Raw genomic sequence first — 22,740 nt, 5'->3', positions numbered from 1 at the left:
TCAGAATTACCAAACATATGTTAAACTGGTTACTTTATCCACCTCAAATTCAAGGAAAGTTTCCATTCCTCGAATCCCATTGCAGCTAGACAGACATTTCAAAGAATGATGCCTGTTCTGAACAATTCCCTTTGCCCCCCCCAAAAAAAATTAAGTACCGCAAAACACATCTGTCAAAAATATTTAGACAAGGAAAGCAGATGGTGGAAAAGTTTTTTTTCTTCAGCAGACCCTCAAACTACACAATGTAAAAAGAAAAAAAGATGTTTAATAAACAGCAATCTGGGTATAAACTTGATGGAGCTTTTCAAATTGCTAGGCCTTTAACTGTTTTCTCAGGAAATTGCGACATAAACCTTAATCGAGATTGGCAGTGTTTTTCTGGCCAGCCATGGCAGTTGAGCCTCTAATTCCCTGGAAATCCGGGTGGTTCCCCACAGCCTGTCATATCTAATTACCAGTTTCTGTTAACTGCACAAGTTTTTTATTCTTTCCACAGGAGGCTGGGTTGAAAGTGATGACCGACAAAATTCACCTCAACTTTCATAACAGTGACTCGACAGTTTCGGGTAAGAAATAAAGATCTCTCCATTTCTCAAGGTTGAACAGAAAAACGAAATTGTTTACATGTCCAGATCAGTCCTTCCATTGTCCAAACAAAACTTAAATGGAAAAGATCTTGGTAGTTGTGATAGGAAATATAAACATGATCATCTTTGTTGAAAATTATTGAATTTACTGATATTGAAGCAAAATTTCTCAGAATCCCCAAATTAACCATAGTAGCTCTTTATCCACATGACACGAGAATGCATTTTGTAACGTAAAAAAAATCAATTTGGAAAAAATGTGTTCCCTGTTGTCGGGTGTTTCCCTGAAGAAGCTTGCCTCATCCTGTTTGCCCACCCCACAAGGATATTGGCAGTGCTAGAGGGTGGCAGGTCCCATCTGGGTCAGAATGATAGGTGGCGCGAGGATACAGGAAACAGCCGATTAAACAGTTGTCATCTGCCGAGGAATCCTTCCCGTCAGCTGTTTTTGTCAAGAGCAGGGATGTTTCTTGTTTTTGTTTTTTAGTGGTGTTGAAAAGCTATGCAGTTGGTTGTGTTGAACAGAATTCTTGCATCAAAGGTGCTACAACTTTCATTTGTTTTGTGTTTCATTCTCTGTTTTGCATTTGTTTTCGTAATGCATAAAACTAGTGCGAAGCTCTTTTCTGTCTTCATTGCTTGATTAATGTTTTGCTGTGGAATGAAAGAGTACAGTGGGGTAATTATGAAATATTTGTCGAAAAGGAACAGAAGTTTTTCCTTTCCTGTGGTCATAAAAGCAGATTGTACATATTTCCACATTGAGTCTCAGAGTCTGAGAGTGTGACATCAGGATGTAAATTTAAGACTGCATGAAACGAACTTTAATACCAACTTGATCCCTGATTGCAGATGACGACTGGGTGGTAGTGAGTGCCCAGGACCAGGTATCGAGCCTTGAGCGGAACACTAGACGCAAGCGTGCTTTCTTCCCAGAGACCTGGATGTGGCAGTGCTTCAATTTGAGGTACAGGTCAAAGGTCAAAGACCACCATAGATATCGCCAACAGCTGAAGCTTATTACTTATGTTCACTATTACCCTTTAAATGCTTTTTAATGTTGATGCAGAAGATCTCATTATTCAAGCCTAGTTCCACTGTCAGCGGAAGCTTGGGGGGTCCAAGGGACTAATAGCCCCTACTTTTGGGGGGGGTGTAAATTATTGAACTATTGATGTGTGATGCATGATGGTCTCACTACTGGCCCCTAACCTGCAAAATTGTTCTACTGCCATTCCTTAGTTCATTTTTTCTTCTGGATACTTTAACGTTTGCTCTGTGTGACACAGTTCCTCTAGTTCTGAGGAACACATCCAAATGCGTGTGCCAGACACCATCACCACCTGGATGACCGACGTGATTGCGATGTCGCCAACCCATGGTCTCGGTGTAGCCGAGACCGTCCAGCTGACCACCTTCAAGAACTTCTTTGTAGAGTTCACGCTGCCGTACTCGGTGATTAGAGGAGAACAGCTCAGGCTACCGGTCACCGTCTACAACTACTTTGACCGTTGTGTCCAGGTACTGAAGAGCGTCCATCTCAAAGTGTCACTGAAGAGCATTTGCTCAAGCCATTCGTGACGTTTTTTTTAAATTCTGTCATGCATATTCAGCCACCACTGTAAATTCAGTATGCAACACACTTTGGCATGTGAACAAAACAATTTCTTGTCCCAGAAATCAGTATGTTTCAATTTTTAATTCACAAAATATGGAGGGCCTGATGCTTCAATCTACGCAGAATTTTTGTCAAAGGCAAAATGACAAGTAGACAGGACAAACAAACGCGAAAAATCAACCAAGCATGGACGAATGCAAGAGGACGAAAGGAGATTTTGAATTCAGATGAATTTTCATAAGTGGCTTAAGCTGTGCACAGGGACAGATCAAGCAAGTGCATCAAGCTTTATAAAGATATCCTTCAAGTTTGAGTGTGATTTCCCTCATATATTTGAACCTCATGTCATGTACAACCCTTTTATGAACTCTTAAAATACAAGAGTCATGATGACATCAGTCACTTAACACACAATCTTTACATGGTTATTCATTTGCTTGTTTTTTTATTTGTTTTGCAAATGACCCAGGTTGATCTGATTGTTCACGTCCAAGATGGGGTAAGATTCATGCTGCACTCTGAGCGTCATCAGGCACACAAGCTATGCCTACAGGCTCAAGATACAGAAACGACCTACGTGACACTCATCTTCAGTGAACTCGGAAGAAAGAAGATCCACGGTAAGGAATAAAATGCATTTTTTAGTTTATTTGATTAAAAAAATGAAACCCTTACCCCTTTCCATATTTTTGAATTTCGTTTTTTTCTTGTCATATTTTAACAAACTAAATCATTATTAGTTGGTCTTGGTGGTTTAATGGAGAGGAGAGCCATCTGACTGAGTTAAGTTTTAAACCTTATTCTGACTGTGCCAACAATTGTTATGGTCTTTAAGAAGCCTCTTTCTGTGCTGGAAGACAGTCAATCTTTGCTTATTTTCATTTAAGACAGATTATTTGTATTAATGAATGCTGTATTTTCTCGTGTATAAAAGTTGATCTGTGGGTGAACAGTGTCCTTTGTCTTTGCAGCCAGTGCTGAGGCCATGGTATCCCCAGATTGCTGTGTTGGACCAGTAGCCAACGAAGGCATTGCTGGCTCAGATAAGATCACAAAGAACCTGCTGGTTGAGGTGAGGGCTGCCCTGATACATCCTTCAACTTGAAAAACCTGAGCAGGGATGGCAGGCAGATTCTCATCCAGAGCCTGAAATGAAGGCCAGAGTAGCCTAAACATACCTTGTTAGGGCCTGAAATGAAGGCCAGGAAAGCCTAATTATAACTTTTTGGGCCCGAAATGAAGGCCAGAGTAGCCTAAACATACCTTGTTAGGGCCTGAAGTGAAGGTCAGAAAAGCGTCAATATAGCTTGCTAGGGCCCAAATTGGCCCAAGATTTCAAGTGAAAAACTTGAAATACGGCTATTGCCTGAAAACCTGGCAACCCAACCTGATATTCCATAATTCGTCCCTGTAATCTTGCATCACAGAAACAGGAAGAAAATCTTGAAAGTCAATGGCTGTGACAAGTTTTCCAATCAGAGCATCATTTTGTAATGCATATTGCCGAGATATTTTCAGTACAATTACATGCATTCCACAATTGGTATTTGTAGTTATCAAATCAACCGTAGTATGTTACTCTGCAAAGCAGTATTAATTGATGATAAGTCCCTTTCGTTTTTGTTTTATGTTTCTTTCAGCCCGAGGGAATAGAAAGAGGATATGCTTACAGTGTCTTCTTCTGTCCCAATGGTATGTATTTCCCTCATGTGTTCCAAAACTTTCTTCAGATACACCTCAAACCTTGAAAATGCATCAAGAGATTCAAACGAAGCATGGCATATTTTTTCCAGTCACTATCAGTTTGGGCTATTCCATTCTGTGTCCTTTTTCTTTGTTGGAAACAGAGGGACGTGTAAGTTTTAGAAATACCACACCATGTAAAATGTTATTTTTAAATGCTCAAATTGAAGACTGGCTGTCTGTGATGCAGGTTTTGAGTTTGAGTTCTGTTATTCCCTCCCCCATCCCCCTTTTCTGTCACAGAACGCACCCACATCTCCACCCCTAACCGCTACAGCTACCAATTCGTGGAGAAGGAAGAGGGGATGGATTTCTTCACCTTCATGTGCAAGGCCAAGAATGACGCGCACATTGCCCTGGCAGCAACCCAGGACTCATACCAGCTGTACGAGATTGTCTTGGGTGGATGGGACAACACAAGGTCGTGGATTGCCCGCTCAAAGAGAGGTCAGTTGTACAGAACCCGTTTTTATCCGATGACTGCAAGGCCTCCTCTTTCCCAAATCCCCTATCTTGTAGCCTCTAAAAGACATCTTCAACTTGCGATACACTTAGAAAATTCTGTTTTAGTTTCTGGGCCTGTCATGTACAGTATTCTGTCATGGCATTTATCCTAACGTACTTCCAAAGCATTTTATTCTCATGAATAAGATTATTTTAATGGTCCTCAGTTTGAATCTTGTTCCCATCATTTCTCATTGGTCAACCAAGAATAGGTTTGCTGTTGAATAATTCTTTTTTATTTTCAGTTTTTCTTTTCATTTTTCACCCAGGCAAGTGAAGCAGAATATGACAAACTCTGCTTATAGTAACAGAAAGGATTAGGACCATAGAACAAAAGTGATATTGCTGAAATAAAATGTTATTTTCATTTCTGTACGACATTGGGGTAATAAGCTCATGATAACAGTTTCATGAATGGCTGAAGTTGAACAAGGAATTTGTTGATAAATCAAAAGATGCTATCAAGTGTAAAACAAAGAATGTGCATTAAGGAAACAGGTCTTTAAACCAGGAAATTGTGGCAGTTGTCTAGTTCACAATCAATGATTGTATGCATTCGGGAAATTGTGGGGTTTCCCTGTTAATGGTTGAAACAGATGTGGTCAGCTGTATCAACATCAGGAAGCTTGAATTATTCAGAACACTTCATACAAAGTCCTACCTTAGTTACCTTATAAACAGAAAGTGTGTGATCAGTCTTAAAAAAATAACTATTAGTTACTTTTCATCGCACATAAATGCTTGGAAATGGGAAAAAAAGTCAGAAAATTTTCTACATTTTAAAGTCACTATGATTTAACCATAGTGACTTTAAAGGCAGAAAAATTTTCTCACTTTTTTCCATTTCTAAGCATTTATGTGTGATGAAAAGTAGTAATGTCACTTGAATGGGTCTTTTTTTGTACATGCTTGTGGGTTGTCTTTCAGGTGATGCACTTGTGACTGATCTCACCTCTGATATCGTCAGCTGGGATGAGTTCAGGGCTTTCTGGATCAGTTGGCAAGGTGGTAACATTCAGGTAGGAAGTTTGAGATTTAGTATTTCTTTGAGCAGGACCACAAATGTGTTTCTTCCAATAGGTGATAAGTAGGTCTAGAGTGAATATCGAGTCTTCAGGGCAACATTTTCAATTTCCCTCAAGATCAACTTGTAAGTTTTAATTTCTTTGATGCCAGGTCGGACACGGGGAAGTTCCCAGTAATGAGTCGGTCATCATGAGCTGGCAGGATGATAACCCGATGCCAGTCCAGTACATCGGCTTCACGACAGGGTCCGGATCCTTGGGTGAATTCAGAATCTGGAAGAAGAAGGGTAGGCCATCTTCAATTGAATCTTATTGCTTCTGTCTCAAAGTGCAAAGTTTTTTCTCCTTAAAAGAAGTTCACGTGTCAAAAAGATGTTGTTAATTTTTTTAATGTTTTGGCAATGACTTATTTGAAATGTTTGAAATACCATCGTGCTCATGTGTGCCTGAGTTATAGTTAGGCAAATAAATCAGAAAATTAAAATTTGAAATGGGTGATCATTTTTTAGTTGAATGCAGAGATGGCTTGCATTTCAAATGGTTAGTTACTGTAATTCATTGCGGAACATCATAGCCTAACTCCATGGTTCATTTCTGTATTGTTGCTTAGGTAGCAGCGAGATCTACCGAGAGGCATTTACCTTGTCCCTCCCCTTGAACCATGTGCCAGGGTCAGAGAGGGCTGCCGCTGTCGTGATTGGTGAGTCTGTTACAGTGACAAAGCTCGCAGCATTAACAAGTCCTTGCCATTTTTATGAAGAGAAGTGTATCTTATTTTTATGTTGAAATGTCTTTATTACTATACCACAAAGACTTTCCAACATTTGATAGCACATTCAAGCTATGCGGCATGTTGGAAAAATGGTGACATAACGTCCATTATTAAACCAGCACCACAGTATACAATGCGGTGCAACCTGATGTGTGAGTATCAACGGAATATTTAAAGAGTTTTTGAAATGTTATCTTTTTAACTATACATACAAGCAGTGGTGTAGCCATGGGGAGCCTGGGGGCACGTGCCCCCCCCCACAAATTCCCAATGCCCCCTAGGTGCCCCCCCCACTAAAAAAGTGAATGAATGTATATTGAACAAGGCTAACAAAAACTTGCCCCCCAAAGACACACCACCGAAAGCTGGTGCCCCTTTCTGCGCCCCCGCTTGTAAAATCCTAGCTACGCCGCTGCATACAAGTAACAGATATTTTTAATAGCTCACTAACAAAAGGTCTCAAATGCTATTTCAAACCCAGATAGGCCTGTAAAATTGTTAGTAAGTATGTTGATAGAACCGTACGTACTCTTTCTACCTGTTAATAAAGGTCAACTCTTATCTCCCCACTACCTTACTACTACCCTGAAAAACTGATCGTATATTTTGCTCATTTAACATTTGTGGCATTTGTGCTCAGGTGACGTGATGGGACCAACCTTGAACAACCTGCACAATCTCATCCGACTGCCGTTTGGCTGCGGAGAGCAGAACATGATCCACTTTGCTCCCATCGTGTACGTAATGCACTACCTTCAGCACACCAATCAGATGGACAAGGAGACTGAGATCGAAGCCAACACCTTCCTCGTCCAAGGTATAGGCTCAACGTTTTGCACAGTGATTTCTGTATTTGTTTACTCTCTGCAGATGCAGTTTGTTATCAGTCAATTGGGCGTATGCCACTAACCAATACACTGCCCATAACAACGATTTTGTTTATCCCCCAGGCTATCAGCGTCAGTTGACCTACAGACGTCACTCAGGTTCCTATAGTGCCTTTGGGGAAAGTGACACCTCGGGCAGCATGTGGCTGACCGCCTTTGTCCTCAAATCCTTCTCTCAGTCACGCCGCTTCATCTTCATCGACCCTAAGGAGCTGGAGATGAGCAAGAAGTGGATCATCGCGCACCAGCAGGAGGACGGTTCCTTCCCGCCAGTCGGGAAGGTCCTTAACAAAGACATCCAGGTTTGAAGGAAGATGATCTTATCAATTTTGGGGTGGTTTGGGGTGGAAAATAGGACAATGGAGTGTTTCACTGGGATCAGATGGAACATCATTGTTAGGAAATGTTGCTTGAGAGTTGAGATAGTCTTCACATGCCGTTTTTTCTCGCCCTCAATTAGTTTTGGTAATTGAAATAAGAACATTGAGAATTTTGATTTGGAGATCAAGGTTTCCTTTAAATAGGATGCCGACTTTTTGGAGCATTGTCTCCTGTCAAGTCAAGTGATTATTTAAGCCTGATGATGGTGTTCATTGTTTTGTCTTGTCGTAATGTATTTGGCAAATTTTTATTTGTGCTATAGGGTGGAATTCAAGGCAACTCCCGGCTGCCCCTCACAGCCTACGTGCTGGTCGCTCTTATGGAGGCAGGTGTAGAATCGGATGCAGAGAAGGAGGCCGTCAGCACAGCTCAGAAGTTCCTGGAAGACAACGTCGGGTCTATTGTGGATCCATACACTGCGGCGTTGATGGCATATGCACTGACACTGCGCAACAGCCCCTTCGCTGCCATTGCCGTCCGAGTGCTGTCGTCCAAGGCCATCAGAAGAGGTGCGATGACAGTTTTGAACTAAAGCATCAGTGATGTGGCCATGAAGTGTAATGTTTTTTTCAGAGGACGCAACAATTTGTAGTCAGATTTTGGAAGGATGGCCTTGCATCTTGCATGGTCTCTGGAATTGTTTACCTGTACATGTATACTGAGAGAAAAATACCTCTTAATTTTATTTGGTGGGCTTTGAATAAGCAAAACACAGTGCATTTTTACAAAAACATGGTAACCCTTTTGTTTGATGCCATACATGCATGTTTAACTTCAAGTATCTGTGATGTGAAATGTGTGCAATTTTTTATGGGATTCAAGGTCTCCTCATGGGTGCCCGGTACCCAGTAAATATTGTTACCCATTAAACCAGCCTTTCTTTTCTTCACAGATGAGGGGTTCTTTTGTATCCTATAGTGAATTACAACAAACTGATCAAGGTGAATTTCAATTGTTAATATTACCCCTGATATCTAACTGGTGAACTGTCGATTCTGACCACAGATAGCCTGACCTACTGGCGTCTGAGCGGAGAGGCACTGGAAACTCTCCCTTTCTTCTCTCATGTTGGGGACCTGGAACAGACGGTGACCTCAGCAGAGGTAGAGATGACAGCGTACGCCCTGCTGACATACACCGCCCGTGGGGACATTGCATATTCACTGCCGATTGTCAAGTGGCTAACACAACAGAGGAACGCACACGGCGGCTTCTCTTCAACACAGGTAGGACCAACAAGCCAAGTCCAATCAGCTAAGTCCATTTGCCTGGTAACCTGTTGCATAAGACATGTAAATATTTCACTGGTATGGCCCAAATCAACCAATGGTTTACTTGTCTTCACTTATCAAACTCGAGAGTGAGTCTAGTTTATGAGGTTAGTATGTGTAATGCATATCATTTCTTCAGGAGAAACACGGGCAGACTTTGCAATTACAACCTGGATACAGGTCCAAATTTTCTTTGTGAGTGCTGATAATGCTGCATCACAGTAGATAGAATGACCATTAACCACTAGGCTTTACAAGTCAGCTATTACAAAGACCCATTTTTTCAGTACGTAATTGGATTTTTTGGGGTTCAAGTTTTTGAAGACAAATTGTTTATTCCATCAAATGTTCCTTTTAAAAGTGAAGGATGTTACACAGCAGAACTTGAAGTGCTGTTGTTTTTCTGTAGAACAAGATCTTGCACTCCGTATTTAAAACTCCCCTTTTAATGAGAAAGAAGGTTAAGAATGATTTCACCACTGATTTTGATGATATTGATCGATGCTGCTTTTGTTGTTCCATCACAGGATACGTGTGTAGCCTTGCAAGCCCTGGCAGAGTATGCTACCTTGGCCTACGTAGGCCGAGTCAATCTCAACATCTCACTGGCATACACAGACTTAGATCTCTTTGTTGAGGACTATTACCATCTGAATAATGAAAACAGTCAAGTCTTACAAGTCAAGGAGGTGAGTCCAAATCATTTGGTATCTAATGACAGCGTTGTTTGTTGCAAAAAAAAAGGGATTCTTTTTCCGGGGCACAGCAAACATTTTAAAGGTATATTTAAACATTTGTTCTTGTTTGGGAGGGCAGTACTTCTAGAACTTGAGTTTGACTTGAAAATGCCGGATCTGTATCGATATACGTGGAATGCATGTCACCAAACCTTAGTATTCGCAAAAGTGATAGAATTATCCAAGAGCCAAATGTCGATTCTAACCAATAGTTGTTGTAGTATTCAGAAAATGTTCAACAGGTGGTCTGTTTTATATATGAAATCATTGAAATGGTATAAACCCAATTTTGAGGAGTTGCTTTAGCAGAGAGTGGATAACACCATCTCATTTTCCAGTTTTATCAAAACTGAAGTATTTGTTTATTAGTTTTGTTGGTTCATTTTCAGATTCCAGTGTTGTCTAAGACGCTGTTCCTCAGTGCATATGGGGAAGGCTGTGGATTACTCCAGGTATGAGCCAGTCCAGTTTAAGTCTGTATATTCTATCAAAGTTGCTTGCCATTTACCATGTATTGTTTGTAAAGGTTTCCAGCTATAAACATGAAGACTGTAGGCCAGTGGCGTAGCAATGGGCAGGGGGCACGTGCCCTCCCCCCACCCACAAATTCCTGTTGCCCCCTCAGGTCCCCCCCCCTGAAAAAAAAACAACAGATGAATGGATATTGAACAAGGCTAACAAAAACCTGCCCCAAAAAACCACACCACTGAAAGCTGGTACCCCCCATAAGATGCTGGTGCCCCCTTTGTGGCCCCTCCACTAGTAAAATTCTAGCTACACCACTGCTGTTGGCTTCATGGCATCACATGTTCTAAAGGAGAGACAACTCAGTTTCTTGTAAAAAAAAAGATACATAGGCCTAGTAACCGATAATTTACATTTGTCCTTGTAGGAAACGGAGCAACACCTTCAACTGATGTCTCAGTAGTGGTGACATGATGTTAGGCTGGAAATGTGGTTCAATTAAGTGTGGCTTGATTCGTATAAATGCACGCTTTGCTTGATTCATATAAATGCACGCTTTTCTACTACAGATCAATATGAAGTACAACATCCCAGACCCTACCGGGAAACCGGCTTTCAAGCTCACTGTGAACATGATTGAGTCGGTCCCGTACCAGACCCGACGCAGACGATATGTCGACAGCACCACTACCGAGAACCTGACACCACCCCACGACAACTACATGGTCACCATGGAGGTATGCACCAGGTGAGTGCCGTGACTGAGTAGCATGTTGACCTTCTGATATCATCCATGTGTGAAGCCAGCTCACAACCTATGGGTTTGACAGAAGTCCCAGTAAATCTTGAGTACAGGTTTGCTGGCGAGCACAAAGAGCCAAATATCATTGGTGGTGAGACAGAACTAGTGATCTGTGGGACATGCACACTTTTGTGATAAAAGTTATGCAAGTAGGATCCTATGTTAAGTTATGTGGGGATTTTCGAACCCTCTAGAGGGTTGGAATGACCTCCAACTACATTGACACCCCCCTTATCTTCCTAGAAACTTGATCCAGCTTCACCCTTGGGTTCCTTAGTGTAGTTATGTTTTACCATATCCTTCAAAAAAACCTAACGTGTTGATTGCGTTGTGGCTTATTCTTGAAGTTCTTTAATCTCCTCTTTTTCTTCATTGGCCATGTTAATCCTAGTTTGTTGACCACTTGATTGTATGATGACTGAAGTGGGATTAATTACCCGAATTAGTAGTAATGAAAGTAAAAAGTCTCATATTTTCAATTAGTTTCAATCATCTCTTCAATCAGTTTCTCTCACACGTAGTGATCTCTAATTGTACATATTTTGCCTTTTAACTGACCAGTGCCTTTGAATGACTGTTTTGTTCAGACACTGTGCGCCTGACCCATTCTTTATCCCAGTACATTATTATTATGATGATATCTCCAAGAGATCTTGTCAAAGAATTTTGAAGAGAAATTGACCTTTCTTTTTAGGTGGCTGTATGCCGGTTCTTCCAACATGGCAGTCATTGAGGTTTCACTGATTACTGGTTTCACGGCCGACATCGAGAGTTTGGATCTGGTGGGTCTATTGTGCCACAATTGATTCTCTGATTAGTATAGCATCATTTTACTGATTTCTTCAAGGCAGTACTGAAGATTTATCTCCTGAGGATAAGTTTATGTATACATATAGTAAGGTAATTTGTTTACAGATAAATATGTTAGACTAGCCAAAACATCACATAATGTACTCAGCATTGTAGCTCAGAAGCTGTGGAATGTTGAAAATAACCTTGTGGGCAGGTATGCAAAATACGACACAGTTTATACTGGATAAGTAAGTCTGATTCCTCAAAGTGTGTTGAAGTTTTCTTTTTGATATTCTCCACTCTGAAACTATGTCTCCTCTTGTTTAACTTTGCCCTACTTATGACAACCATTCTGGCTTGTCTTTGACATTTTATCTTTTTTTTCTCAGCTTCTACGTGACAAGTACACCAAAGTCAAGCGCTATGAGATTGACGGTCGCAAGGTTATCCTGTACTTTGATGAGATTCCAAGCCAGTGCATGACCTGCATCTCGTTTGATGCCTATCAAGACTTTGTAGTTGGGAAGACGCATGCTGTACCGGTCAAGGTTTACGATTATTACGAGCCACGTAAGTTTGCCCTAGAAAAAAATCATTCACCAACCCCCTTTGCAATTCTTAGGAGTCTGTTTTGATATTGTCATAATATCTCAAGGGAAAAATATGTTTTTTCCATGTGTGAAGAACTTCGGTTTCCCTGTGAAACACATTCACAAAAAAAGTTTCTCTTGAATGAGTATGATAGAAGTTTGTTTTCACTTTGCTGGTAGATTTTGAGGCCTCCAAGTTTTACAATGTCAGTCGCGACAGCCCTCTGGCCCGGGAGCTGTGTGAGGACGATCACTGCAACCAGGTCCACGAGACTGAGGACAGCAGCCACAGTGCAGGTGAGACAACATCCTCGTTGGGACACAGAGAGGGGTGATCCAAGTCCTCTTAGTGCCTTTGATAGGAAGTCAGAGGGTGGAAACAAAATGCCATTTTCATGAACCACAAGAGGTCGGCGCAATAGTAGGACTTTGAGTAGCCTTATTTTCCTGAAACCTGATGTTAATAAGAAGACTAATCTTTGAATAAAACAGCTGAGATGAACGTCATGTTCATTCCATTGCCTGAACTGCAGGACAGAAGTCTTTTAAGTTGAAGTTATGAGAGTAACATGGCATGATTTACCCTTTGATTTTTTCTGTGGCTACATGTACAGCCATATGGTTGGAGATAGTTGGGTCGGGGGTTCCAATCCAGCCACTGATAGTGTGGTATGTCCCTGGGTGGGCCTTTTTACTCCTCTTAGTCGATTTCTGTCTAAGGGTATAAGTAGTCACCAGCATTACACACTAAAATGATGGGCATCCGATACAAAACAAGCAGAAATAACCTTTGAAAATTAATTTGTCTTTCTTGAAATGTATTTCCAGCCCCTCCCCCCAATTTTGCCCCCTCTATTTCCGTGTTGCAATAGGCTGAAATAAACAACTAACATAACAATACTTCACAGCACCACTTATTTTTCGTCTCCCACTGCAACAGAGCAACCGGCCATGGAGAACTACAACCCAGAAAACTGCAACTCCATCTCCGGTGACTGCCAGTCGACCTTTGACCTCATCCAGTGCATGTGCGAGCGCACCTGTGACACGGGAGGGCCCAAAGTGTGTGCCAGCAACAATGTGACCTACGACACGTACTGTCACATGGAGGTTGCTGCGTGTCAACTCAACGAAAACCTCGAGGCAATGCCCCTCTCCAACTGCCCAGGTGAGAACGAATTGCCCCCAGTTTTTGACACACCAAGTATACTTTGGTTTAGAACACTTTCGTTGGCGCAGTAAATTTGTAGCATGCTGTGCTGTGCTGTTTTGTTTTTGGTGCTGATCAGTTCAAAAAACAAATTGAATTTCAGATGTTTGAAATCTTTGCCGACTTTGGAACTTTTATTCTCTTTGTTCCAAGCATTTTACATTGTGTACATGTAAAACATATGCAGGGAACAATAAACCATCTCAGTGTTGAAATTCGGTTAAACACAAGTTAGGGTTCTAATGCTCTTGCAAGTTTAAGTTATTAACTACACTAAGAATCTGCAGAGCATTGGAGTGTTAGGGGTTTGAACATTCTCTTGGGTTGCCAAAATTGGAAAGGTACAGGTTGAACGGTAGTAAATGCCTGTTAACGGCATCCTGACCATTGATAGCTGAGCCCCTTTTTCAACCAATCCTGGATCCACTCGTGACTACTAGCCATAGTTACATATATGCAAGATTGACAGTAATAAGAGGATGGCTTAACCGTTCTCTGCTGTCGATTTCTTGATAAAGCCACTGACTGTGGAAGTATAGGCTTTAAAATCATCTTCTATTATGTGTTCATTCACAGAAAAGCCAGATGAAGCCCCAACTCCAGAAGGCTCAGCTGCCATCTGGGGTGACCATGACACGGAGGAACCTGATGAGCAAATGTCACAGAGCAGTGACTCATCTTCCTACAGCGAGCACAGCATGGGCATGGAGGAAATGGGCGACCACCCTGGTTTCAAAGAATGGGATGGGATGCAGTCACCCTGGAGGTTTGAGATCGAGAGCGAGGGTGCAAAGGAGAAGGGAAGGATAGACGATGAGATCCCAGACGTGATGCGGGTACAAAAGGGGGAAAAGGAGGAGGCTGTAGATTGGGGTGAGGAAGGTGCTGGTGAGGAAACATTGGATGAGCCTCTCCCAGAACCTCTTCCTGCTTCGTCTCTATCTCAGGGCCCCCGCCCACTGGCAGTCAGGGATGGGGATGATGAAGCCCCAGCCATGGAGGAAAGACCCACCGAGGTGGACATGGAACAGGAGCACACCAAGGTAGATGGGGACATCCCAGACTTGACCAACGAGGATGGGACTGAGGCAGCAAATGTCGGGGATACTCTCGGGGGAGATGCCCCAACGGGTGGGGGAAAGAATATTGGTGATGCTGTGGAGATGGGGTTGGACACTGGAGAGGCTCAACAGGAAGACGGTGTCCAAGTGGATCCCTCACTGGGTGATGCAGGTGAAGATGGTGATGGCGTGATGCTCAGAGAGTGGTTGCACGAAAGTCAAGAAGCCGAGACTGGAGGAGAGATAACTGAAGAGGAGGAACCAGGTCATGACTTTGAGATGGATGCTGGCATGACACAAGCAGGTGAGGAGGTCAGGGGTAAGGAGGAGACACCTTCTGCGGCAGGATCACCCATAACCCAAGAAGATGCTCCAGGGCACCATGTACATTCTGAAGGTAAGTGTTTCATGAAGTCTTAATGCATCTCAATGAGCCATGGAAAAGTGGATCATGTTATATTACCACCAATAACCGCTTGCCTAAAAAGGGGTAATTAGTTCGAGGTCTTGTAAACTTCTGGCCTGAGCACAGGGTAAGTTAGAGTCTAATACAAGGGGTTTTCCTAGTCTTTGGGCCTGCTCAACTTTTGGGCTATAAGAGATAATTTTAAGTCCTATCCGACCTGGGCAGAAGTACCCCCTCATTGGTTGAAAAGACCCATGCTGGTGGGGAGTGTTCATTTTGTTGGTGGCAATGCGTATGCAAGGATCTCATAGTCGTTTGGGAACTGAAACGTGCATTTCCCACTAAGGGAGCCTCCATTGCTAGGAAATTTGTGCCCTCTCTTGGTCCAGCTCAGCTCATTATCTTGGAAAACTTTAGCTCAGTATAAGACCATGCTTCAAGATTATCACATAACAGTTTTGGGGAGTGATTTGTTTTGGTCTACACATTCAGGTAACATAAGGATTCTGGAGCTGAGCCAAAGCCATAGTTTGGGATGTATGTTGCCCATTTTGTCGCCAAAAAGACTAGTTTGCTTTAGGCATGGCATTAGAAGCAACATTTCAAGTTACTTTCAGCTGGAAGTGTTCATAAGTGCATCGTTCATTTCCCAGGTAATTCTAAGACTCAAGATGACAACCTGAGTGCCGGCAACCAGCAGGAGACATCAGAGGAGAGCCCGACCCAACTGGCAGAAGAGGTAGCTCCTGTTCGCTTGGGCAGCCCCGGTGTTATCGGACTCGACACCATGATCAATGACGAGGCAGGAGTGGCGGTTAATGATGAAGGGGAGGAGGGGGGCAACATACGGCAGGTTGAAACCCACAAAACGACCAAAGAAAGAAGAACAAGGGAGCTCAGAAAGGCCTAAGGTTATTTACTGCTTACCGTAAAGCCACTTATTTCAGCACTTCAGTATTTCTCAATGCAGGATCGCAGTGGATGCTTATCATATTCTCTGAGTATCGACGATACGAGTGGTAATTCACGGACTCTTTTGCCGCACGGTAAATGTTTCGAAAAATGAAGAATCCATCTTCTTCAGGTCGGCGATAGGCCACATGGCTTGGACCACCATTTGTTCTGTGTGGATATTCGTGCCCCAGGAAATGTGGCCACTTTCAGCTCTAGTAAATAAGCTGCCTCCGGTAAACAGCACAAAAATTGAACAAGTAAAGATTTCTTGGGGGGGGGAGGAATTGAACTTTCCACATAAACAGGGAAAATTTTAAAAATAAGTGTTTGAAAAGTTGGTTATTTATAAACTGCTACGTATGTATTGCACAGCATGCTTGATATCGATTTTATTTCTGTACATATCTAGACTGCATTTGTAACTGGTTGCTTAGTTCTCCCATGTTAGAACAAATTCAGTCTACACTGATCTTGTACAAAGCATTACAAACATATATCAATACATAAGTGTTTATGTAGACACTGCCTTGTATTGTAGTTTTGAAGTAATTTTATTTGTGTAAAACTCTTTGAGCTGTGTAAAAACAAACAATTGTGCCTACTTCCAAGGTTATTTGTATAATTTATGTTAAACAAATGACTACCCTTGGATTTTAAAAAGTCAAATTTTGTCTCTCTTAAATGACTGCATTTGAACAACTTCGGTGTCCAGAAAGACTTGTCGCAATGTCTTGAAATGGAAGGTCATTACATAAATAAAACAAAAAAATATTTCTTGTCATTTTCTATATTGCATATTCCTGACGTCACTCGCCTTGAAAATGATGGCGATGACATGCCTTTAATGCACATTTCTCCAAGTCACCAGACTAGTTCTGTAGAAGCAAACTTCTGTCTAATGAACACAATGAATAGTTTCAAATATCAACTTTTAATGCTTTTATTTATGTCATCAGAAGACGTTTTAAGTGCTTCTGAAAATATAAACATTGTAAATTACGGGTGGAAAAAATCTAGGGAACAGTAGTTGACATGTCTACTGTGGTTAAAAAAAAATGATACAAATTCATTTCAAAAAGCATGTGGCCATTTCAGTTTTTAAGAAATTCAATTTTTAAAGCTACATATAATCCACACTTGTATAAAGTTTTCTTGCACATCTTCACGGTAGCACTTTAGATCATAATTTTTCCAAGTTATATAAAACTGATCTCTAGGCTTTCTGCGCTACTTCAGCGTTTATAGAGTGAAGCTTATAAAACAGTATTAATGTATCAGCTTTTTTGTACAAAACTTGCCAAGGTGTGTCTTGGAAATACGCGTCTGTAATTTAACGTAGTCACGTTATTAATAACTGTGCTTGTTTGAATGAATCAAAATTTGGTTGTGTCTCAGTTTTTGTGTACCCAAGTATTATCAACACACTCTGTGAATTTTGATTGGCTTAGGCATGACCATGTGACATCTTGGCTCAGGAGAAGCAACTGCCAATGCATGACTTTTTTGTCAGTTTTGTGAGACACACTTTTACTTTCGGGCCAAACTGTAACAAAGACTGTTAAATCCAAACCAGAACCTCTTTTTCTTAAAGTTTTACCCACCACAATCAGTAGTCTGTATTCAATGTCATTAGTCACAGGAAATCTCAGCATTGACAAGGTGACGCTGGTAGTTAACATTTTGGTTAAAGAGGTCATCTTAACCCTTTTTTAACAATGAGATACTTTTCCCAAGATTGTTGCACTGTTACATTTGAGTATAAGTAGAGAAGTATTTGCATGCTAGATTTTCACAGAGATTAATTATATATTTTTTTTGTCATGAACAAGTACATAGTGAATGTATAAAAGGGTGAGAACCAATCTAGCTAAAGTTCGTTCCACAGAAGTTGTATTTCGGGGGGGTAGCTAAAAATTACTATTCAAATTTCTGGTTGTTCATCCAAGAATCATGTAGCATAAAAGAACTGTTTAAAATAGACAAGAATGCAACATTCAAGGAAGCCACAGAAACAGATCGTCATTTCAAATGGTGTAAAACAACAGAATGACCCAAATTTGCCAAGATCTGACTCAATTTTTGTATGATATACAAGGCCAGCACTACTCCTAAACTAGTGGCTAAATACAACAAATTTGGTCTACAACGCGATGGAATTCTTCAGGTCTAGAACGTTTCACGGCTGTAAAGCCCAGGGAGTTGAGGTCATGCACTTTTTGACCAGCGTTTGACCGTAATCTTTGATCGTACACCTTTTTCTCATTTCTACGCCAGGCATCACACCACAAACTGCTCATACACATGTTTTGAATGTTTTATTATATAAATAGTGTGCTTGTAAGTTAACTGTACCTGTAACGTTGCCCATTTGGCATCTATTTACGAAGCCGTGTAGACTAACATACCAGTATGTATGAGTAACTATTGATGTTTACTGTTTGTAATAAATATCCACTGAGCATCAATAAAGTTTTAAAAAAACTAACACGTGCGTTTGCAGTTTCATGACAGGTAACGGCCAAAGAAAATATCTTGAAGATTCTCAAATGAAATGAGATTTCTTGTAAGATATTGTCTCTCGTATACTGTGCAGGGACTGTTCAGGGGAACAGAACATGGTGCCCGTGTGTGCATTGAGGAGACACCGCTGCTACCAACAGCACAGTGGTGGTGAGACAGCCAATCAGTGGTGGGCACGGGTTTTATAGGGGGTCTCGAGGCTAAGCGGATATTTCTTCCTTGAATTGGACTGGAATAAAGGCTATGATAAATTTTCAAAGGGAAGTAAAGTCTGACTCTTCCACGAGGCATGAAGACTAGTCTCCTCTCAAGACTGGCAATGAAACCATTTTCCCACAGGAGAGTACGTTGTGTATCCCTGTACTGATGTGTAATAGAAACAGGCGTCCTGGACACACCTGCAAACTGCACTAAAACATGTATATCGAACAGGCCAGCCGACCCAGATAAGGTCAGTGGTCAAGATTTCTGCAATAGTAAGCAGAAGGTCGTGGGTGTGAATCTTGCTCAAACAAACCTGTGCATTTGTAAATTTATTTCTCACAAGCTCTTGGTGAGCACCGAGCATGTATTTGGCAAGAGGTAAATGAAAAATTCAAATTTACTTTAAAATTGGGTTAAAAATGGAGCGAGTCCAATTGCACGGTTTATATTCAATTGTTGGGTGGCATTTATCACCTACAGGCCTGGGTTGAGCTTCCGTCTTCATCTCCACGCCTGGTGACACTGTGATCTCTGTTGGTGTGGCCCATGATGAGGTCATGAACTTTGACCCCTCTCTGCTTGGAGTCTACCAATTTGCTACACTTGAAAGGGCCAGACTGCTGCGATCAAGAAACACGAAAATAAATGTAACTGTTTTTGGAGTCGATGCCCGCTCATCATCCCATTCAATGAACACTCATATGATTTCTCAAAACAAATTGACTCCTATGGAGGACGCCCCATCCCCCACAGTTTCTTGTAAAAAAAAAACACATCCTCCTAATCCCTCTTCATTTTAGAGAGGATATTTGTGCCGGAGGTATCTGATATCGCTCTATATGTTCTCATTGGTTCACCAAGGTGATAGATCCGGATATTACTACAAGCCCAGCCATCAGGGGTAACACCACCTTGAGAAACTTTCAAATTGGCACCGGATCGGTTCAACAACCCTCTTTAACAACTTACTCACCGGCGAACCTGTTGATAAGGGGCTACTCTTCTGGAACCGCACACCGTCCTCGTCCACTCTCAGCCCGTGGCTTCGGCAGAACACCCTCCCCTCCTCGTCTGTGTCAAACAGTAGCCACCTCGACAACACGCCGACTGGAAAACAGAGGTTCTTGCTGCTGTACGCAGCATTTAGGACCTGCAAGGCTTGCCTGTAAGACAAGACAAAATATTTCAATACACTGACCTGGCCCTGGCTTTAACTATGCCAAGTCATGCTTCTCAAAGAAGATGAACAAATCAAGCCATGAACACAGAAAGTAAACACTTCTTCATAATACGTACAATGCTATTCAAAAAACACCTGAACCGATTACCCAGCACGGGTTTGTTTTTTCCAAGGAAAGGGCAGGTGGGGTGAAGGTATAGGTTCGATGACCAATTAAAAGCCTTGGGTCCTACCGTCGCATCTCCAAGAGGTGTCTATGCAAAGCACAGCTCTGTATGTAGCTGCACTCGGAAGCTAGTCTCCAGACTCGCAAGAAGTTCCCCTGCAGATTAGCACTGTGAATACGGAGTGCCAGCCTGACAGAGGGGTGCTGTCTGTGGGAAAGTACCAAGACAAATCAGACCTGTAAGTCATGTTTGAATCTGCACGATATATGCAGCAGGACTTTAAACCCATGTGTAAGTATGAGGATTTCCAGAACGTTGGGAAAAACAACTTTAACACCTGGGGAAAAGTAGTTTACCCACCAACTTAAAAATAAAAGCATTTCTTCACTAACAGTTTTTATTTATAAAGTTTTCACGAGGTCCTAGGGTCATATTTACTCAAAATTTGTGTACTCCTTTCATGCCAAATTGATTACAAAAACAATCTTGAGATCTTGAACATTTTATATCTCCGTGTTGTTTCGATACAGAGCAAGAGTGCTGAAACTTCATCATTACATTAAGAGGTAAATTAAGAGGAGACGGAGAGATGGAAGTGCTGAACCTTTTTTGACTTACCTCACTTGCTTGGGTAAAGAAACTGCATGCTGGAGTGCTTCTGTGGATCCTGCGTATTATTCAAGCAGAAACAATGCAGTTAGCTCCTGAAGAATACAGCTAATTCCAAGATCTAGAAATGACTCATGGTGCAAGGCAACCGCAAAATCCTGCTTGATCATTTGTCCATGAAAATGTTTACAGATGTTGGCAGATATCTGACAAATGCTGAAAGTTACCTTATCAAAACAGGGAAATACATTGACCCACCCAGGTTGAAGAGCAGATACAGGGCTTCAAACTCTTCCCGGTCATTGCTGATGATGGTGCCCTCACGGTCGGCATCCCGATACATGACCAGAAGCCGCTTTAAGCACTCCTGCGCATGATCGGCATTGATCTTGCCGTCATAATTCGCTACAGGTTCAGTGCAAAGACTGAGACAGCGAAGAGAAATAGAATGTGTCTCATTTAGGCGGCTAGTGGTGCAAAGCCACTGTGGGTCAAACCCAGCTGGGAAAACTGGACACTTGTGTCCCTGAGCGAGGTACTTTGCAACAATTGCCCGTTTGAACAAGCTGAATGAGCCGCATAGCTACTGTGTAAAGCTGAGTGCAGCCACTAATGTCAAGGTAGCTTCCTATGTCTCATGGATCATACATCATTATCTCCAGGGAGTAGCTAGGGACATTTTCGGGGGGTATTTGTTCCTCCATCAGGGGTAGTAATAATTGTAAGAGACTTGCTGTTTTGTTAAAACTTGTGGGTACATCTTGAGTGGTGCTAATTTCTCTGCTGGTTTTCAAAGGGGTCATACCTTTTCTTCCTTCTAAGAAATTACTTCCAATGTTCCAATTTCTCTACTTGTGAAATATTCTGTTTGATAGCCTCTTCATAAACTTTTCTTAAACAGTGCTGGACACACTTTTGAAATTCAAAAATATTTTACCTGTATCCTGAATACAGATGAAACCGGACAGCCATTTCCAGAATTTGTACGCATTCTGTTCCTGTGACTCTCTGAATCACAAGGTCTTGTCGGACACTGCGAAGACGATCGAACACAAAGTCATACAGCTTCACAAATCGGTAGTCGGTCCGTGGTAAAATCCTGCCAAGTTCAACCCCCCCAAAAAACCAAGAAAAGAAGAGTTTAACTGCTCACAGAAAGAATGTCTATCTTCTTTGGACCTTTTCTCTGTAATCTGGGCTAACTGTAATTTTTGCTTCTGGTTCAAGATGAGGCAGTTACGGAGGAAGGGGTTGGCAACATTAAACTTTAATGACTGACTTCATAGGAAATATACCAAAATACGGAACTTTCAACTTCTATTAATGTTTGAAATGTAATTCCCTGTTGTTACAGAACAGACCAGTACAAAGTATACGGGTCACTGATCCTTTGACTTCCAAACAAGGCTTTATCATTAAGCTTCAAGAAGTTTTATCAAGCTACTTTTCACAGAAACCTTCAAGATAAGTCTTACACATACCTTTTAATCATAAAGTGAACAGTCTTCAATAAAACCTGTGGAGGTCGGAGGTCAGAGGTCAAAGCATCAGCTTTTCCTGCTGCAGGTCTTGAGTATTCTTTGATTGTAGCTGACGGATCTGATCTGGGTCTATGAATTAAGTTCGATTTTCATTTTAATTTCATTTTTGATGTTGTTCTGATTTGTTACGATAAAAAAACAACGTATGTTTCATGAAAACAAGAAAATTTTGTTGAAATGAGCATTTGCAAATTAAATTCTTTGAAATAGGGGCCTAAGCCTGGCACCACTGTGATTACTCCACGATCTATGAGTTATTTGTTAATTATATTGGACAAATCAAAACAGAACAATTTAAAGGAAATAAACATGAATGAAACCTTCTTGAATCCTCCGTCCCTAGAACCATCTCTAGTGGATGCAGTCGCATCTGCAACTCTCGCCTGTCAAAAAATAAAAACAATCAAAGCTAGGCTAAACAAAAATTAGGCCTACATGTATCTGACATGGAGGAAGGATCTAGGAACGTCAGTTGACTGGGTTATTGGCCTTATTTACTTACATTTTTCTTTCCTGTTCAGGACACATGTCCATACATGTCCCTTTTATTTTACCGCTCCGGTTCATTGTCGCTTTCCTTGGATTAAAATAAAAAGTATTGAAGCCCGGAAGGATCTAGGCCTGGCTAGCCCAGGCAAAGATTATGAAGATGCATCATTGTATGACGACGAAAGCCGAGTCTTATTGTTTGTAACTCTTGAGGGCGCACTT

At 41.6% G+C, this 22,740-nt stretch overlaps 2 protein-coding genes across 8 annotated transcripts in view; one reads left to right on the top strand and one right to left on the bottom strand.

Moving 5' to 3' along the window:
* The window catches only part of cpamd8 (C3 and PZP like alpha-2-macroglobulin domain containing 8), a 36,748-nt gene extending 18,455 nt beyond the window's left edge, over positions 1 to 18,293 (top strand). For both annotated transcript variants that reach the window (XM_087140096.1, XM_087140095.1), the window contains exons 17-39: positions 500 to 569; positions 1,443 to 1,557; positions 1,880 to 2,111; positions 2,678 to 2,828; positions 3,180 to 3,280; positions 3,849 to 3,900; positions 4,195 to 4,398; positions 5,383 to 5,474; positions 5,632 to 5,767; positions 6,091 to 6,180; positions 6,893 to 7,069; positions 7,203 to 7,441; positions 7,783 to 8,029; positions 8,526 to 8,746; positions 9,319 to 9,480; positions 9,918 to 9,980; positions 10,563 to 10,741; positions 11,490 to 11,577; positions 11,977 to 12,157; positions 12,358 to 12,474; positions 13,118 to 13,345; positions 13,964 to 14,845; positions 15,508 to 18,293. In XM_087140096.1, the coding sequence (XP_086996222.1) occupies positions 500 to 569; positions 1,443 to 1,557; positions 1,880 to 2,111; positions 2,678 to 2,828; positions 3,180 to 3,280; positions 3,849 to 3,900; positions 4,195 to 4,398; positions 5,383 to 5,474; positions 5,632 to 5,767; positions 6,091 to 6,180; positions 6,893 to 7,069; positions 7,203 to 7,441; positions 7,783 to 8,029; positions 8,526 to 8,746; positions 9,319 to 9,480; positions 9,918 to 9,980; positions 10,563 to 10,741; positions 11,490 to 11,577; positions 11,977 to 12,157; positions 12,358 to 12,474; positions 13,118 to 13,345; positions 13,964 to 14,845; positions 15,508 to 15,764 (4,284 nt within the window). In that variant the 3' untranslated portion in view covers positions 15,765 to 18,293. The remainder of the gene's footprint in view (positions 1 to 499; positions 570 to 1,442; positions 1,558 to 1,879; positions 2,112 to 2,677; positions 2,829 to 3,179; positions 3,281 to 3,848; positions 3,901 to 4,194; positions 4,399 to 5,382; positions 5,475 to 5,631; positions 5,768 to 6,090; positions 6,181 to 6,892; positions 7,070 to 7,202; positions 7,442 to 7,782; positions 8,030 to 8,525; positions 8,747 to 9,318; positions 9,481 to 9,917; positions 9,981 to 10,562; positions 10,742 to 11,489; positions 11,578 to 11,976; positions 12,158 to 12,357; positions 12,475 to 13,117; positions 13,346 to 13,963; positions 14,846 to 15,507) is intronic.
* Positions 16,721 to 22,724, bottom strand: LOC110977093 (SAC3 domain-containing protein 1-like). 6 transcript variants are annotated; one of them, XM_087140102.1, is made up of 9 exons: positions 22,532 to 22,724; positions 22,350 to 22,412; positions 21,970 to 22,098; positions 21,426 to 21,521; positions 20,747 to 20,913; positions 20,498 to 20,546; positions 19,946 to 20,086; positions 19,506 to 19,695; positions 16,721 to 19,152 (listed from the first exon to the last, which is right to left on the bottom strand). In XM_087140102.1, the coding sequence occupies exons 1-9, from the start codon at positions 22,594 to 22,596 to the stop codon at positions 19,003 to 19,005; spliced, it is 1,050 nt and encodes a 349-aa protein (XP_086996228.1). In that variant the 5' UTR covers positions 22,597 to 22,724; the 3' UTR covers positions 16,721 to 19,002. The 6 variants fall into 6 exon arrangements, with proteins under 6 accessions (XP_086996228.1, XP_022086602.2, XP_022086610.2 ...); XM_022230910.2 differs by having other exon boundaries at positions 21,426 to 21,587; positions 22,532 to 22,723; XM_022230918.2 differs by having other exon boundaries at positions 16,721 to 19,149; positions 21,426 to 21,587; positions 22,532 to 22,723.
* Positions 22,725 to 22,740: the final 16 nt, after the last annotated feature.

The sequence above is a fragment of the Acanthaster planci genome, linkage group LG08 (genome assembly GCF_054643075.1).
Source record: "Acanthaster planci isolate LZ-2023a linkage group LG08, COTS_SCS, whole genome shotgun sequence".
NCBI lineage: Eukaryota > Metazoa > Echinodermata > Asteroidea > Valvatida > Acanthasteridae > Acanthaster > Acanthaster planci.
This window is presented reverse-complemented; position numbering and strand designations above follow the sequence as displayed.